Here is a 20,307-nt window from a genome sequence, read left to right on the forward strand (position 1 = left end):
TGGGGAGAAAGTAGCCTAATATGTATGTGCCTCTGCTGGTAACAAGTTAGCAAGATCACATTCTTCCCACCTGCTTCACTTTCACCTTCAAATTCTTTCACCTAAGAAAACCTATTGACTTATTCCAACTCTTCCTCTTGCAACCTAAACAATCAAATCGTTTAGTGTTACTAACTATAAAGTCATTTAAGAATGTGCTTACTATATAGGCATATTTATGTGACACAGGAGCGACTTTGTGGGTATTCAGGAATTCTTTTTCCCTCAATTTTAAAGCATTTCATCTTACAAGCAGTTTTTGTAGAAGGAATTTTTTCTGATATCAAGGGAGACGAATCAATGAATATGACAAAGATTTAACCATTATCACTCATTTACTTAAAATATCTTTAAAAGCTCCCCTGTTATTGTTTGGAAAAAATACAAACACCCCCAGACTAGCATTGAAAGCACCACAATCTGACTCCCACCTACTTTTTCAATCATTTATCTTATTACTTCTATTCTTGCACTCTCCAGCCTAGTCAAATAGGCCTGCTAGCTTTCCCTCAAATACTTGACATTCCATCCCTGTCTCTAGACCTCTGCACAGATATCTAGAATATACTCCTCCCTCTTTCTTTCTACCTCATAAAATGTCTGACTTCCTTTAAAACTCAGCTCAGGTGTCACCTTACACATGGGGACTTTTCTGATTCTACCTCCTGCCTCCTCCCATCCATGATTCTTGGTGTCCTTTCCCAACTGAAATACTTGTTTATGCTTTTATAATTACCTTGTTAACTGGTTTTATTCCTTCTAGAATGTAATCTTGAGGGTACAGACTATTTCTTTTTTTTAATCTTTATTTTCTATCTCTTTTTTTAATCTCTCTTTTTTTCATCTCTTTTTATATGCATAGTCTTACCACATAGTGGGAACTTAATAAACGCTTGTTGACTTGAATTGAATGACTTCTTGGCTCTATGTATTTAGCTTAATTCTGCCACTGCTGTCAATTTTTCTTCTTGTCAATTTTTAATTATATGGACCAAAGAGAAAAATAATCCTATGCTGCACTGATTTATTATGTCAATATTTTGAGATCATTTTTCTCAAAAATATATAATTTTTTAAAAATTATTTTTTATTTCAAGACTGAATAGTATTTTAGAGCCAAATATATTTTGCAGAAGAACATGTTTCAGTTTTATAGGAAATGAACAGGAAAAAGCAGTAGTTATATGGAAATTCAACTAACAGTTTACCCTTTAAGAGACAACCAATTCTCTTTGCCCCTAGTGAGTTACACTCTTTTAGAAGTTTCAGAATCAAATATGTTCTCGGTTTGAGAATCATAAAAGATCAAAATTATCAATTAAAATGAATGTTTTATGAAAGTAATTTGTGTATGGAAAAATACCTAAAATCAGCTTTGGAATAAACTTATCTGAGATATTTATTTAAATAAATTTTGAAAGCTTTATTTAAAGTTAATATCAATTTTTTTCCCTAAAGTTCCCTCTAAATATTCTCATGCATGTTTTCTGACTGAAAATGAAGTGGTTGGGCAGTCTAATATAAGTAAAAGTTGCAAAAAAAATCTTTAAAAATAGGTTATTTTTTTCATAGTTCAACTGAAAAGGACATGCTGTACCCAATATGAAGGCTCAAATCTGGCCAAATTTATTTTTGAAAAATAAAATATGAAATAAAGGAGAAATATGAAAAGGCAACAGAAATCTTAACATTTTTCAAAAATATCACCTATGGTTGGTATGAGAAAAAATGAGTGTTAATGCAAAATACTTTGCAAACTTGCAGTGTTATATAAATACCAGTTGTTTTGCTTATTATCTTCGTTGCACAGAAGCAAATGAGTATAGTAACAAAGTATTCAACAAATTTACTATTGGGTAAGGGTCTGACTATGCACATGTTTTGCTTTTCTTTTTCTTTTCCCAATCAGCAAGGTGAAGGAAAGAGGGGATATAGAGATGGGGCAAACCCGCCCACCAAAAAAGAAGAGGGTCATTGAACCATTTTTGAAATATGCAGGGGCAGCTAGGTGGCACAGCGGATAGAGCTCCGACCTTGGAGTCAGGAGGACCTGAGCTCAAATCTGGCCTCAGACACATTAATATTCACTAGCTGTGTGATTCTGGGCAAGTCACTTAACCCCAACTGCCTCATCAAAAAAAAAAAAAAGAATTATGCACACAGAAGAAATCACAGACAAAAACAGCTTTAAAAATTACATGTTGAATTATACACTTAAAAAGGAAAGTAAGTAGTAATTAATAGATTCATTGTTTCTTATTTTAAAAAATTAATAAAATTTTCAGGCAAGTTAAAAAATTAAATGTAGGTGGTGAACTGACAACTGAGAGAAATAGTACATAGAATCCTTTTTGCAGAGCAAAGAATCTATTGACTAATTTGAATACATTCTGCTTCTCACATGCTTAAAATGGGGGGGGGAGATAAGAAGAAACTTATGTATCAAAGCCATGCTTATGACATTAGCATTTGATTTACTGCATGGAATCATATTACAGATAAAACTGGTATAGTGGTGTCTTTCCAGAAATTCTGGTAACCAAATCCTTGTGATATGTCAAGATAAACTACTGTATCAAATCTCCAATTGATATTTATCTGTTATAGAATCCATAGCACATCCAAAATTTAGATCATTTTGGTCAAATAAAGCTAGACTGGACAGTCAATTATCAAGCATTTCTTAAGTGTCTACTATGTGCCAATTTCTGGGGATACAAAGACAAAAATGAAATATCCTGTGCCCTTGAGATGCTCAGAGGTGCTTAGGTATATGCAAAATGATAGGTTTGCATGAAGTACGTCTTATGTCTCTAGGCACACCCCAATGTTTTCCAAAAAATAATCTATTTTTGTATCTGATTTTTAAAATTTAGGCAACAAATGTTAATTTTTAAAATTAAGGTTTTGTTTATTTAATTGTAAGAATAAAAATGTCCTTTAGAATTATTTAACAAAATATTCACCTTAAAAATAAAATTCCATAAACGAATAATCTAATGAAATGTGTTGCATAAAATTGTGCAAATTAGATATCAAATAAATAAAAGATAATTTTAAGAGGGAGGCACTAACAAGTGGGAAAAGAATAATGTATTGAGAACTAAGCTTTCATCAAAATTTTCCCTTACCAGCTTATATTCCCCACGTATCAACAATAAATGATGTGCAGCATTTACTGTTTTCAAGATATTCCTGATAGGAAAAAAAAACAAAACTAGTGATGGGATGAATTATCAGTTTTTGACCAAGGCTTTAGTTAAATTGTTTAATAAGATATGTAAGAAATATGTACAAGTACAAATAAATATGTACAAGTACAATTTTACTTTGTACTATCCTTGAGGTGGAGGGGGAAACATTTCTTTAAAACTAAGTAAATCCGTACAAAATGTCTGCATACCAATGATGATATACCTTCACTATTAAAACAAACCTACTCTTCCATGATATCACTAGTCCCACTGATCTCTCTGTTGTTTCCTTTTCCAGGTAAAATACACTCTATGATACATTAAATTTAAGTGGAATGCTGTCTTTTTCACCAATTATATATATATATATACGTTATTTCCCCACCTAGAATTTAAGTTCCATGAAAGAAGAGTCCTTAATAAGAACATTAATGTTGTTTGCCCTTTATTCTTGAAGAGAACCAATGACATCAGGAAGGGTGATGCCTTGACTTGCAAGTGAATTGGATTTAAATGAGGCAGGGCTGTGCAAAGTCACCAGCTTCACTCTCTCCTCCAAAGCCATCTGGGTCTAGTAGCAAGAAATACATCAGGACAACTGGAGATGGCCAAAGGATAAAAATATTTTATTTTCATCTGTCACCACCTAGCACACAGAGCAAAAGAGATATATACTAAGTACTCAAATACTGACTAATAACAAGACATCTAATTAGAACATAATGTAGCCTGTGGTTTGATTTCTACTTCACAACTGTATGAATTTGAAAAAGTTGCATAATTACTGTTTCTTTAATCCTTATAACTGAGTTGACTGTTAAAATCCAGTTGTAGGTTTAGTGTTGGAAATAAAACAACCTTTGCTAAAGCCAAAATTTTCATTGACAACAGCATTTCTTTCTTGTAAGCTTCAATCTCAAATTCCTGTTTACTAGACTTCCTTAATTGGAGACCTCAAAGGTAGATAGGCGGCACAACAGATTAAAGTGGAATCAGGAAAATCTGAGTTGAAATCAGACCTTAGACATCTCCTAGCTGTGTGATCCTTGGCAAGTCACTTAACTACTTTCTGCTTCAGTTTTCTCATCTGTAAAATGGGGACAACCTGCCTCATGGGGTGCTATGAGGACAGAATATTGTAAAATATTCTAAAGTGCTTTGCAAACCCTAAAGCACTATATAAATGCTAGCTACTATTTTTATTCTTCTTATTACTATTAGAAACTCAGAAAGTCCTAAACAGAATTTATTAACTTTTCCCCTAAATCCACCCTTCCTCCTACTTCTCTGCATTCATCAAAGGCATTCCTAATTTTCAAGTCAACCAGTTTAGAAACCAGTCTTCTTACCTCTTTACTCTCTATCACTTCATCAAGGTGAAATTAATTGTCAAGTCATATCTATTCTGCTCCCATAATATCTCTTGCATCCATTTCCTTCTCTCCTCATACCACAACCACCCTATTTCAGGCCCTCATTACATTTTTACATGGAAAACTAAAATAACTGTTTAATTCACTTCTTCCTCTAGTTATTTCCCTCTCAAATTCATTGTCCAAACAACTGCCAAATCGATATTCTTATAACACAGGCTTAATCATGCCTCTAGGATAAAACATATTATTTCTAGAACAAAATACAAAATCATTTGTTTGGCATATAAAGCCTATCATAACTAGATTATACAAACTATCCTTCTGGTCAAATTTTATCCCTATCACACACCATCTAGTCAAATTTGCCTATTTTCCCTATTTGCAAATTTCCCTATGCACAATATTTCACCTTCTACATGCATCTAGTTGAGGCAACAGATAAAGCACTGGACCTGGATTCAAGAAGTCCTGAGTTGAAATCTATTTGCAGACACTTCTTACTTGTGTGAATGTCGGCAAGTCATTTAATCTCTGCCTCAGGTACCTCATCTATAAAATGTAGTTAATAAAAGCACCTAATTTCAAGGGATGTTATGGGAATAAAATGAGATATATCTAAAGCAAACCTTAAAAGCACTATATAAATGCTAACAGATGATGATGATGATGATGTCATCATTAAGTAGGTTTTCTCCCATGCCTAGAATGCTCTCCCTTCCTCACATCCACTTCTTGTAATTGCTAGCATCCATAAAAGTAATGATCAAGTGATACCTCTACTGTACCAGATGATAACTACTTTTCACTTTATGCACCTGAAATTATTTACGTACATTTTGTTTTTCACAACAGAACATAAGCTCATTCCTTTAAATCAGTAGCTGTTTCCCCTTTTTTCCTAACAATGCCTGGTATACAGTTAGCACTCAAGAAATGTATGTTGAATTGAATATATATAGAAGAGGCAGTATAATCAAGAGTTACTGTAACACGATCTTATTTCACTTCCAATCTCTCGGCTATAGGTTAGAGACATCAAAGAATGCATAAGGGAAAAAAAGGAGTTTATAGAGAAAGGATGTGTATGTGCATGCATGTAAGCATGCATGGTCAAGGAAATTAATTCATGAAGGAATGTAATGTATGAACTATCAGAACAACATGCTAAAAATCAACTCTGAAATTAAACACTGAAATATTAAATTTCAACTTACCTTGTTCAGCAGCATATGTTTGACTAGCTGAAATAACTTTTGTTAGCTCTGGATTATACCTTGTTCCCTCTGGAAAAATCACGAGATACGTCTGTGAAAGAAATATATATGTATATGTACATATATATTATTTTAAACAAAGAAAATATCAACCCATCCAGACTTAACAGAATTTTTTAATGAAAAAAAAAACAAACCAACAACCTTTCCTTCTACATATAATCTGAATTTCAAGTAGAGTAGTAAACATGCACAAATAGACCCAACAAAGACTGAAAAATAATATAAAATACATTACATTTCATGAATTCTTTGTCAGGGCATCAGAGGCTTAACAATATTTCCAATTTCATTATTGACTCAAAATTTAACTATTAAATATTGCCACACACTAATTTATCACTTTTAGACCAAATTTTTTTAAATGGTTAACATTTTTTAAAAAATCAGTGCCAATATTCATCATCACATAATCATACAACTTATATAAAATATTTGAATGCAATATAGAGTGATTATTCACTTTACAAAGAGAGTCAACATAGGACTCCACTAAATAAAAAGCTCTCCTAGAGCACTTAGAATGATTCAATTTACACCTAAGTTTTCAGGAACAAATCTAGTGGATATATGTAGGAGTATTTTCAAGTGGAGAAGCCAGACTTGAGAAATCATTACTAGATGTTAGTGGAATAGCCAATTATCCTAATCTTCAGTCTTTTCCTTTTAGACAGAGAATGAGAAAAATAAGGCTAGAAAGAGGAAGCTCAGATTTCTTTTTACCTTAATCTAATTTGAGACCTGGAAAAGCCACAAAAACTACACTGGCTTAGAGATGTGGCTTACAGACTAAAAATGAGTCAAAAACAAGAGAATCCATGCCAGTTCTTTTCAATTACTAGCATTCACAACACACATAAATCATAGGAACAAAGAAATGGAAGAGAGCTCATATGATAGACATATTTTGTTCCTTTTATCCTCTGGATATTTGAAAAAGGATACTAGACAGTTGCTCACTTGCCAGAGACATTTTTTTCTTATTGGATTCTCTTTAAAATCAAAATCCATTCTTTATTAAAGGTATAGGACTATGTGAGAAATTTAGAGTTTGAAATAGATAAGAATTGGACTATAGTCATAAAATGTATTATCAAAAAGAGGTAAGGATGAAAATAAATTGAAATAGGGCAAGGACCTAGAAAATACCATGGAATTCCTGTTTAAAGGAGATAGAGAGAATTGAAAAGGATATGAACTCCTATTTAGATAGGTCTCATTATCCCTGTCTTCCACAGAACCAAATTTCTATATTTCTTTAGATGACTTAGGCTCTCTACAACTGATTTTTCCATCCAAAAGACTTTGAACCCCAGTTCAACTAGGTGAATCAGGTTACAACCCATATAATACATCTTCCAGATACTACAAGAATCAAGCCACGAAATCTGGTGTAGTAAGTAGTCCAAAACATTTAAATATTACCAAACAGGAAATAAAAGGCAAGATCACTTAGTTGTGAGATAGGTGTGTAAGAAGGCAACCAGTTTGCATGGAATAAAGGAAGAGAGGCCATTGCTGGTTGTACTTCCTCCACCCTCCACTACTGGTAAAACATGTAGGAGATATCAGAGAAAGAAGCATGTATGGGTTCGCAAAAATCACAAAATATCAGAGCACCTAATCAAGCCCACCCAAACAAAAATCCTTTAAACTTTGATGGATAATTAATAACTGAGGAAACACAATCTGAGTCATATAATTTTTAGCAAAACAGGCAAAAAATGGGTCAGACTCCCCAGTAAGTCCAAAGACCCTGAATACAGAACTGAGACAGATGTTTTATGCATTAAAAACAATCAAATAAGACCAATTAGTTAAAAGAAAACAAATAAGCAGGATACAAAATTAGGCAATCATTTCTAACTGGAGGAAAGATTACGGACTTTCCAAGTTAGGACAGGGAGAGAGAACAGGTGTAATTCCCTGAAATCAGAAAAAGAGGAGTAGCACTTCCCTGTGTCTGTATTCAATCAAAGGAATATGGAAACAATAAGTGATTGATCAGAACAGGGCCAGTTTTGAGATAAGACATATGGGTTGCTTGAGATATGTAGCTGTGAGAAAACTCCTTGCATAAATCTTTGGATCTGACTATGTTTCTAGTCAGTATAACCTAGGTTCTTAATTAAGGGTCTCTAAGTGAGGTGGTCCAGCTTCCCAGCCACTCAGGGTTAAATTCAAACAATGCAATAAAGTATTCTCACAACTCCCACAACTGAATAAAGTTTTCTCACAAGATAAAAATTAGACTAGATCCATAATTGAATAGAAAGGGAACTGAAATAGCTCCAGAACTGAATCATAAAATGGAGTCAGTGTGGTTCACTCAATTCCCACACTACCCACATTAGTGGTCATCTAAACCTTTGTTTAAAAGTAAGCTATAACCAGGGGCAGCTAGATGGCACAGTGGATAGAGTACCAGCCCTGGATTCAGAAAGACCTGAGTTCAAACCTGGCCTCAGACACTTGACACTTACTAGCTGTGAGACCCTGGGCAAGTCACTTAACCAAACTGCCTCACCAAAAAGCAAAAAACAAAACAAAAAGCAAAAAACCTGAGGCTATAATCCTAACAACTGGCTTTTCATTATCCCCTACACCCAATCTCCCAATTCCAGTTACCTAGCCCTCCATGGTCAATTATGTCCAGATGGCCCCTGGCCACTCACTTCCTACCCTTAATCCTATTTAGACTTCTTTCTCCCTAGGCCACATGGAAGAGGTCTAGGTCCCAGGTCCCAGGTGTTCTGTCCACCCCAACTTACTGGCCACTCCCATCCAGATCTTCCTGAGACCCCTCCAGTCACTCCAAACTACTTGGCCACTCCTAGATCTCTCTCACAGTCTTTCTGTATATAAGGTCCATCTCGTTTCCATTAAAGTGCTCAGACTCATAAAATCTGGCACACTTGCGTTAGTGATACAAATGCTTAGATTCCTTAAGAGTCTGCCCAATATGACGATGTTCTAATAAACCTTGTCTGTGGCTGAAAAAAAAAAGAATATGTACTAGAATATTGCCAGAATTCAATTCTATTACCTCCAAAGAATTAAAAGTGAAGATCAGCCACTCAAAAGGCAATGAATGAAGATGCATATGGTAGGCATAAACAAATATAACCCAATATAAATAAAAAATTACACAGAACTGTTGTAAAGGAGAACATTTTTTAAAATCCATTACTGAGGGGCAGCAAGGTAGCGCAGTAGATAGAACACCAGCTGTGGGGTCAGGAGGAATTGATTTCAAATCTAGCCCCAGACACATAACACTTACCAGCTGTGTGACTCTGGGCAAGTCACTTAACCCTAATTGCCTCACCAAAAGAAAGAAGTACATTAATAAAAAGATCAGTTACATAACAAGGACAAGGGGGAAAAAATGGACAGTCTACTTTCTCTGAAATCTTTGCAAAGCATGAGAAAGACCTCTAACAATTTGTGCATGACCCCTAGGAGTTCCTTTGAGGTTATGGGAGGATATAGACAATGGCTATAAGTCAGGTAGGTATGGATGGGTTATAATCTTCACCATGGGCAGCTAGGTGGCACAGTGGATAGTATGCTGGACCTGAAATCAGAAAGACCTGAGTTCATATCCAACCTCACTACCTCTGTGACCCTGGGCAAGTCACTTAATGTCTATTTGCCTCAGTCTCCTCAACTGTAAAATGGGGATGATAATAATAGCACCTACCTCCTAGGGTTGTTATGAGGATCAAATGAGATAATTGTAAAGCACTAAGCACAATGTGTGGCAGATAGTTAGTAAGCACTATGTTAGCTATTACTGTTGCTGTTATCTTTTGAGAAAATACAAGCAGCAAAGAAGTTAGAGATGAATCTGCCTTTCATATTTAAAACACTAGCAAGATCATACAAATTTCTTCTTAGGGCACAGAGTTCTAACTTGAAAAATGTTAAATGAATTCTTATATCCAACCATTCAAAAAGTATTCTTTTAAGTAATATAGTTATTACATTTTTTATATTTTTAATTGCCTTTATTTCATAATATCGCTCCCCTACTAATCATCCCTTATAACAGAATAAAATAGAGAAAAAATACCGGCAAAACTAACCAACATCAACCTAGTTTAACAGTGTATGTAATATCTGAGACAGCATTCAGTTTCAATGATTTTGGGGGATTGTTCATTCCGTTTACATTGCTATAGTTATTTTGCATATTGTTTTGTTGGTTCTGATTACTTGATTCTACATTAGTTCTCATGTTTTCCATCACAATCTTGTACCATGATTTATTCAGTCATTAAACAATCCACAGACACCTACTTTGTTTCCAGGTCTTTGCTGCCATAAAAAATTATGCTATAAATATTTATGACTATATTCTATCTTTTAATTCCTTAAGAGATATGCCTAGCAAGAGATGATATCTCTGGGTCAAAGGATATGGATATTTTTCATCACTTTTTTAGCATCCCAACCTGTTTTCCAGGATGGTTGAGAAAATTCATGGAGTATATCACTTTTGGATAAATCTTAAATCTCATATTCCAATACTCCTGGCTCTATCGAGCTCTATTCTCATGATGAAAAAGAGAATTTCCCAGTGCTAAAGTTGGGATATTTGAGATGGTTTACAAGTAGCCCAATAAAGTTTGTAATCTTATTATAAGCAAATTTTATAGTTAATCCAAATGTTTTATGTTCTATTCTGATTATCAAAGTTAATGAGTGCAAATGCAGAATACATTCTAGTATCTGTATGTTTCCTTTATCGCCGAGAAGCAGGGATAATTTTTTAATATAAAACTATGCTCATAGACAAAAAGACAATGGTCAAATGATAAGAACAAATGGTTTTCAAATAAAATATAATCAATAACCACATAAAAACCATAAAAATCACTAGGAGAAAAAGAAAATTTTGCTGCTATATCATCTCACATACATAGGATAGCAAAAATACTAAAAATGGGAAAGTTATTTGTTAGAGAGGCTATAGGGAAACAAGAATGCTAATTTACAGCCAAAGGAGTTATGAATTTGTTCAAACTATTCTAGAGGATAATGCGGAATTTGACAAGAAATAAGTTACTCCATACCATAGGACACAGGTTTAAGTATTGGGCCTATATACCAGGAACATTACTAATGGCAAGAAAAGACATATTAAAAATGTGTACTGCAGCATCTTGTGAAAATCTAAAAACAAAATATATACCCCAATATTACAGATGCTGAACAAATTGTGGTTTATGAATATAATGAGCCCTATGGAATGGTAAATATCAATGATTTACAGAAAAGTGAGAAGATGCAAAATAATGCAGAATGAGAAGATACAAAGTGACTACAACAATGTAAATAAAGTCTATATGGAAGTACTACAAAACTATAATTAATGTTAAAACACCATATCATTAAGGTTCCAGGGTAATGGTAATTTATTTGAGCATCTTCTGGTTACCAGTTTAAGAATGTCTAAAGAAGGGGCAGCTAGGTGGCATAATGGAAAGAGCACTGGCCCTGAAGTCAGGAGGACCCAAGTTCAAATCCAGCCTCAAGCCAAACACTTGACACTTACTAGCTGTGTGACCCTGGGCAGGTCACTTAACCCCAATTGCCTTTAAAAATAAAGTGTGTCTAAAGAAGAAACTGAAGATAACTCATAGATATACTCCAGTGTGCTGAAGTACTCTTTTCAAAGCAAACTTTTATTGGAAAACTTGGTAAATCCATCAAACTGTTTCTATTTATTGGTCTATCTCAAGAGTTGATATATATTTTGCTCTACCCTGATCTTCTTGAAAACACAATACAAAGCAGCAGCTAGGTGGAACAGTGGATAGAGCACCAGCCCTGAAGTCAGGAGGACCAGAGTTCAAATCCAGCCTCAGACCAAATACTTGACAGTAGCTGTGTGACCCTGGGCAAGTCATTTAACCCCAATTGCCTTAAAAAAAATTCTGAGTTTAATGATATGCAATTTGTTCTGATTCACTTGCATGTAGAACCACCATTAGGTTTATATAAAGAATGTTTATAGACCCACCCAAGCTCTCACCTTTCTCACTGTGCCCTAGTAAACACAGCTTTCCTGTTTTCTGTGCCCAAACTCATCTTTAGTCATGCACTATAATATTTTCCCAAAAGGGCAAGGAAATCCATCTTTCAAATACTTCTATATCCTAAATGACTAACAGTAATAATAAACACCCATGTTAAGCCTTGCAGCTTTCCTTGATGTTGTTCCCAAATTACTAGCATTATCAGATAAATCAGCAATTCATTCACTGATGGCGTATTCAAAGAGGTTGCAATCATTATATATAATACTAGAAATACATACATATAATACACCTATATCACACTATATATACACATATGTTACATATATTTCACATATATAAATTACACACACACATTTGGTAACTATTTTCTGATGCCACTGGGTAAAGGACATTCTGATTAAATCAAGTACACTGGCTAGTATAGTACTAGGGAAGCATATTTTGAAAAAACCTCTTTTTCACCCTTTGATGCAGCAATACCACTGCTAGGTTTGTATCCCAAAGAGATCAACAAAAGGGAAAAGGACCTATTTGTACAAAACTATTTATAGCAGCTTTTTGTGGTAGCTAAGAATTGGAAATTGAGGGGATGCCCATCAACTGGTGTTTGTCTGAACAAGCTGTGGTATATGATTGTGATGGAATATTACTGTGCTATAAGAAATGACAAGCAGGATGATTTCAGAAAACCCTGGAAAGATCTGCATGAACTGATGCAAAGTGAAGTGAAAAGAACCAGGAGAACACTGTACATAGTAACAGCAATATTGTACAATGAAGAAGTGTGAATCATTTAGCTATTCTGAGCAATACAATGATTCAAGACAATTCCAAAGAACTCATGATGAAGCATACATGCTATCCACCTCCAGAGAAAGAATTGATATTGTCTGAATACAGACTGAAGCATGCTATTTTTCACTTTTCTCTTTCATTTTTTGTTGTTGTTGTTTGAGTCTGCTTATACAAAATGACTAATATGGAAATCTTTTACAAGACTGCACACATGTAACCTATATTTAATTGCCTAGTCTCAGTGAAGGGGAAGGGAGTAAGGAAAGGAAGGATAAAATTTAGAACTCAAAACTTAAAAAAAAGTTAAAAAATTGTTTTAACATGTAATTAGGAGAAAAAATAAAATATTTTTAAAAATCTCTTCAATAAAACTGAAAATATTAAGACATATTTCTCTAACCTAGAGGTGAAAAAAAATCACATTAAAGGCTTAAGGTGAGATAGGTTGAGGACAAAAGGCCTTTCTTGGGGAAATGGATTAGTCCTTGAGAAATGGATTAAGTGTGATAGCAAAACTTAACTCTGGCCTAGATGTTATCATCATCTCCCAACCACCTAAACAATTGCTGCATAGACCAACCTAAAAGCAGGGTTCTCTTTGGTATTCGAGGTGAAGGTATTGATTGCAGGTAGGAAATCCTTTTCAAACCCTGAAGCAGTAGTCTAGAAGAAAGAACTGGCTACTCTGGAGTGTTAACCCCAAACTGTATTTTAACATATTATCATCCTTTCCTTGTTGAAGTGTTATAAATGTTACCTCAAAAAGTCTTGAGGTATAAGAGACAAATTAGAAAACATGAGGGAATTATACCAGTTTTGACATCTTCTTCAAAAGGTTTAGACAAAAAATAACAGTAACTATAGGGCATGATATTAATGTTCTTTGACAGCATTATCATATATAGAAAAGTATATACGCATTGGTAACATATATTGTAACTGTCAAAGAAACATCTATATACACATGTATATCATACATATATATTAAACATAGTTTATTTTTGTTATTAAGGAATATCAGGAAATCAAGAATATTTTAGAATGATCATTATGAACACCAATCAAAACCTGATTTTCCTGTTTCTATTAGGTGATAACAACCATCCAATCCTTTAGGCCAACTACAAAAATTAATATAATGGCTGGTACTGTTAAAATCTAATCTGGATTCAATGATCAACAAAATCATATCCCTATAATGGAAAGAGCCCTATATTTAGGGTTAAAAAATTTTAAATCATATCTTTGCTACTTTCTAGCTGTGCAACTTTCATCAATTCACTCAAACCTCTCTAGACATCACTTTTTTCATCTTTAATGTAAGGGAAACTGAACTAAATGATTTCAGAAATATTGTGCAGGAAAGGGAATTAGCATTTATTAAGATTCTACTCTGTGTACACTTTACAAATGTTATTTCATCAATCTTCAAAATAATCCTGGGAAGTAGGTACTATTATTATTATCCCCATTTTACAGTTGAGGAAACTAAGACAGAAATTAAGTGACTAGCCCAGGGTGACACAGCTATTCAGTATCAGAGGCTGGATTTGGACTTCCTGACTCCTGCACCAGCTAGCTTCATCTTTAGCTTCAGATCTATGGTTCCAAGAGTTAGAGAGACTGAATCAAGTTCATATTGACATTCTCAACATAAACAAAACTGAAAGATACATTACAGCTAAATGGAAGCACAGCTCAGAGGTCTTCTGGGAAAAGGACATGTAATAGAATTGGTTTAATTAAGCACCTAAAACAATCAATTAGCATTTATGAAACATATACTATGTCAGGCACTGTGCTACATGCCGAAAATACAAAAACAAAAGAATTCATCAATATTCAATTCAATAAATATTTATTAAAAATCTAATATGTACACTGCAGTGTACTAGGAAGGAAAAAGAATAAGTATTATATAGTGCCTTCCATGTGCTATTATCTCATCTAATCCTTATAAGAACCCTGAAAAACAGATGCTGTTATTATCCCCACTTTACAAGTACCCAGAGTCACATAGCTATTAAGTACCTAAGGCCAGATTTGAACTCAGGTCTTCCTGACTCTAGGCCCAGTGTTCTATCCATTGCCATTTCATTGCCTCTACTGAGAATGCTAAAATAAATATAACACATGCCCTGCTTTTGAGGAGTTTAACCCAAGAAAGGAAAAAGAATATACAAAAATAAATAAGAAAAAAGGAAGACTAGGATAAGCACAAAAGACTAGGATCTACCCAAAGTTCTGTGAAAAATTGAATCCAAAGAGTCATTTTCACTTGGGGGAGAAGAAAGAGGGGAGAGGTCAGAAATATCCATCTAGTTTAGCAATTAAGTCCAGAATACTCAGTTTAATTAACTCCTGTTATTTTTTTTAGTATTTCTGACCTATTTCACAAAATAATCTGGGAAGTGGGAATAGCTCCAATATTTTCCTTTGACAAAGGCAAAACAATTACCTGTATACTGACTATGTTGTTCCTCAAAGTCCCTATCTAATCACTGGCCAAGGCTATCCAGTCTACCTCCACAAATCTGCTCATAGTCAACCCCTCTACTCACATAACCATCAAAATCTAGACTCTCTTATTGGTACTTGCCTTTACCACAATAAGTCCTCTAATTGGTCTCCCTGTTTTTCTATTTCCCTTTCATCTATCATCTATCCTCCATACAGCTAAAATAATTTTCCTGAGGCACAGATTTGGGCACATTACTACTCTGATCATAAAACCTTAATGTGTTCCCTGTTGCTTCTAAGATAAAACACAAACTCTTCAGTTTAAAATTTAAGAACTCCAAAATATGGCTCCAACCTACCTTTACAGCCTAATTTTTGATGATTTTCTTCATAATTTTTTCTATTCCAATCAAATTAGATTACTTTCTCTTCCATGACATGCCATTCTCTGCTTAGGCATTATTAGCATAAGTCATGGCTAAAGCCTGGAATTCACTCCTTCATCTTAGTCATTCAAGATCCTTATCTTCTTTAAATGCTTAGTCAGGAAATATCCTTCTCCACAAAGCCCTCCCAAATTCCTCTGGCCCTCACCCACAATTGCTAATGCTCCTTCCCACCTCATATTCTCTTCCAATGCTTTGTCTGGCATTCTCTATCTTATATTTTACCTATATATCTGCATGTTATATCCACTCCACTTCTCAAGAGAATACAAGTTCCTTTTAGGAAACAGACTTCCATTTTCATCTTTGCATCCCCAGCACTGAACAGTTCCTTACATTTAGGTGTTCAGTGTTTGCTGAATTCTTCTTGCTGATAGGCATAAGACTTAAGGAACAAGGTATGATTGCTTAAAGTAATCTAAAATCCAGGCTTTGCTAGTGAACAACAGACTTAGAGACCTCTTATAAAACTAAAATAACTATTATTTATAAAAGAAGCAAAGTAACCTAAAGAGATTAATTCTGTTAATGTTATTAATATTTCTTTTCTGTTTGAAAGTTATCTGTCAAAACTACCAAGTTACCAAAATTTGCAGGAAACCGATAAGAATCTAAGGACTGTGTACAAAAGGACATGAACTAGCACCTAGACAAGGAATAGAAGCTGAAGACATAAAAGAGAGATTACTAATCTAGATTCAAGGGGGGGAAACAAAGTCTTGAGAAGTGCCTAATAGTATTTCTTTTTAAATAAAAGGCCCAGTGAAACCAGATTCTTTGGGGGGAAATAATATTAATCATATATACAAGATTTATGTGTGTATACACAAATAAAACCCTATCTTTTTCCATGACATCAGTAGTGTTTGTTCACCTCTTGTATGTCTGATAACAATATAGACTATGTACTTACAATGAATGCATGAGTATATATACATCTGCACATGATAGTACAAAATAAGCTTTTAAGGGGATAGGTAAAGGGAAAGAATATTTATCAAACACCTATTATGTGGCAGGCAGTGTGCTAAATGCTTTACAAATATTATCTCATTTGATGCTCACAATGACCCTGGGAGGTAGTTGGTAGAATTATCTTTACTTGAAAGTTGAGAAAACTAAGGAAACAAGAGGTTAAGTGATTTGCCTAGGGTTGAATAACAAGTGTCTGAGGCAGAATTTGAACTCAGGTCTTCCTGACTTCAGGTTCAGCACTCTATCCACATATGCCTATAAAGTACTACTTAAAATACTTATTTTAAGGTATTAGACTCTTCCTTTAAAAATAAATCTTTGAAAAATCAGAATTCCCTGTTCTAATTACTACCTTCTTTATTTTTGGTGGGATGGCCTAATTTGAGGCAATACTAACTTGGCACTTAGTGCTGGCATGTCCTCAAGAGGCTCAAGCCTTTGAACTAGTGCATTGCCTTACTAAACTCATATCTACAGTGGTGACAAATAAGTAAGTAGTGCTTAAAATCAAAGAATATACTAAAGTGAAATACCAGGCTGTGTGACACTTCTAAATAAAATTTTTAAAGGTTTATGCTTAAGGAATGACTTAAATATACTATTATATTAAATACATATATAATATATATACTATTTAAATATATTAAATCTTAAATATACTATTTTAAATGAAAACATAAACCAGCTATCACATATTTTCACTAAACCAGGAGCAACAGACAAAAATTACACTATTTTAACATGAAATATAATAAGCATCTTAAAACTGTTTACCCTAGGTACTGATGCTAGTCTAGTTCTAGTATAATCCTGAATCAAAGTACATTGAAGTAATTTGTGTTTCTATCCATAGTGGTGCCAGGAGGCCCAATGTAATGCTAAGTCACCAACCCAGGTCTCAAAGACACTCAAAAGACCCTAGCTTCTAGCAATAAAACAATAGGTTTGCTTTAATGGGACAACCTAAATGATTCTAGATAATAAGGCCTACTGAAGAATAAATCCCAAACACATTTTGGTTTCAGATGTCAAAGTAATCTTACATAGAATCTAAAGGTCATTTCAGATCATGGCAGAACATCTAAATCCCCTTCATCTGGCCTCAAATTACAAGAAAGGGGGCAGTAATGACATTCTGTTATGTCATTCCAAAGCAGGAGTGATTGATATTCTTTCTTCAAAAAACTTTCTTTATTACTAAAAATGTTACTACATTAGTTACCTAAGGTAAAGAGTGTAGAACAAGGAAAAGGTAAGAGTAGATCATTATCTTCCTGAAATGATTTGGTTATGATTAGAAGCAGGTAGACTAACTGATCATTGAACTCTTTCTACACAATCTCAGTTTTGATAAATCTACATATCATCAAACCATAACCATATCATTATTATACTAACTAAATCACCTCTACTTTAAGAAAACAAAGAAATACTCCTTTCTTCTTTAAAGGTGGCATTATAACCATTTTCTTGCAAATTAACTTCAGCTGAGGAACAACCAAATTTGTTTTCAGCGAGATAAAGGTATAACACAGTATGAACAAAACTATAGGGAAAGGAATATGAATAATATTCAGTCACATATGACCTTTTCCTTAGAATAACTCTAGGTTCAAATTGTGTTCTCCTCCCTAAGGTAGAGAAACAAAAAGTAATGGAAATTAGAAAACTTCTTTAATTAAAAAAAACTACATATTACTATTAAAATACTATGGTAGTCACTTAGTGGTTTCCCACATAGAAACCAATTTTGCTAGCTCTGTTAAATTATAAAAAAAAAATTTTTGATTTTGGTTACTAAAGAACAGCCTATGTGGTACAGTGGCTAGAGAACTAGCCTCCAGGTCAGGAGAACTTGGGTTCCAGCTCCACCTCCAACATTTATTGACTATGTGACCTTGGGTAAGTTACTTAGTCTCATAGTATTCTAGGCAATTATCTAATGGTATATTGGGGAACAGATGTTCATCTGCATTGGTAAAGGAAGTTCCCTCACAGAGAGTTCCCAAGCTTCCAACACCAAGTACGTTTATATTTTTAAAGCTTTCATGTTTGTAATTGCAAAAACATTCAGTAATAACAGGGTTTTATGGTAAGAGAAAAAAACAAACCAATATTATAAACTTATTCATGATTCACTAGACTATATTAAGATAATCCTTTTTAAAATGACCTGCAATCAGGGCAGCTAGGTGGTGCAGTGGATAGAGCACTGGCTCTGGAGTCAGGAGTACCTGAGTTCAAATCCAGCCTCAGATACATAACACTTACTAGCTGTGTGATTCTGGGCAAGTCACTCAACCCTAATTGCTTCAGAAAAAAAAGTGACCTGCAATCTATCACTTGAGTTTGAATCAGTTAGTCAGAAAGTTATACTACATTATAACATCAAGAACAAATCAAATTTAAAAGGGATATACATAGAAAGAGGTGTGGGTATAAAAAGAACAACCAAAATATGACAATTACAATCATTGAGCTTTGCTTCTAAAGAGAAGTCATGAGAAAAAAATCATTTGGTAGCAATATACTTTTGAAGGAAAATTACTGAAATTTTTTTGGTAGCAAAGTCATGCCATTACAAAATATTGCAAAAAATGAATTAGTATGTTTTTATGTTTGTAAATTTATGAATCCTGAAACAACTTTCAGACAATTCAATGAATGCAATTAAAAAAAAACCTATCCTCAACACAAAAAGGTTTACTATTGAAAGGCAGAGGGTCACTTAGTTTTTACTAAGTCTATACTATATTTGTGCATTGAATAAAAGAAATAAAATTTAAAATGTTAATTTTAGCCATATTTTTAGTTAATACTAATCACTGAATTGATTGCTTCACATTAATCTTAATAATAATCAAGATGAATAAAACCTTTGTCCACCCATTTTGTGTTTATCATTTTATCTATGTATGACCCTAACAAAAACGCACTGAATAGAAAGATTATAGAGTATGTAGCTAAATTTAATGCTGGTTATCTATTAAATAAGAACTGTCAAGAAATGAAACCTCCTTAATTAAAATCAATATGAACTTTATATTAATTTGAGAAAAAAAGGTTTCTTCAATTAAAACATAGTGGATCATAGGCAAATAACAATTACATTAACAAAGGGAGAACACAGCATAATCTTACTGGAGTGCCTGTATCCATCTGCCTCTGTAGCTTGTTTCTCATTTCCATTTCATTAAATTTGGCACTTCGTTTTACATAGATTCCTCCATGCTTAAACACAGAAAATTAAAAAAGAAATTATTTCATCTTAAAATTCAAATGATCAGTATTCGAAAGATAGTGTTGAAAAAACAAATTTTATATATACCAAAACAATAAACAATTTTCTTATGATACTAGAACTATGGAATTCTTAGTATCCCTTACACATTATTCTTAAATCAACAATTCCATGTATAGTCAAATAGATAATATTTCTATAGCACTACATTAAGTAATGGATATTAAACAGAATGGGCTGATACAAAGAACAATTTAATGCTTAAATAAGATAAAACTTTCAGTTCTAGTCAGTAGCAGTATTTCTTTTTCTATTTATGCTTAGGGATGAAGTATTTTTTATATTAAGGTCCCTTTTAAAGTAACTGGCATTTTCAACCAACTTTGTCCTTTTCAAAATATAATATTAGAAGTAATTCTAATTCACATTTATATAGTGCTTTAAGGTTTACAAAATGCTT

The 20,307-nt window shown here is 33.6% G+C and overlaps 1 protein-coding gene across 2 annotated transcripts in view; it reads right to left on the reverse strand.

Moving 5' to 3' along the window:
• Nucleotides 1–20,307, reverse strand: part of AGPAT5 (1-acylglycerol-3-phosphate O-acyltransferase 5) — a 61,387-nt gene that overhangs the window by 16,865 nt on the left and 24,215 nt on the right. Inside the window, exons 4-5 of one of the 2 annotated variants that reach the window (XM_020985274.2) lie at nucleotides 19,748–19,837; nucleotides 5,824–5,914 (exon numbers count right to left, since the gene is read on the reverse strand). In XM_020985274.2, the coding sequence (XP_020840933.1) occupies nucleotides 5,824–5,914; nucleotides 19,748–19,837 (181 nt within the window). The remainder of the gene's footprint in view (nucleotides 1–5,823; nucleotides 5,915–19,747; nucleotides 19,838–20,307) is intronic. The other variant, XM_020985284.2, reaches the window with a different exon arrangement.

Source organism: Phascolarctos cinereus, unplaced genomic scaffold, assembly GCF_003287225.1.
Source record: "Phascolarctos cinereus isolate Bilbo 61053 unplaced genomic scaffold, phaCin_HiC Scaffold_2;HRSCAF=192, whole genome shotgun sequence".
NCBI lineage: Eukaryota > Metazoa > Chordata > Mammalia > Diprotodontia > Phascolarctidae > Phascolarctos > Phascolarctos cinereus.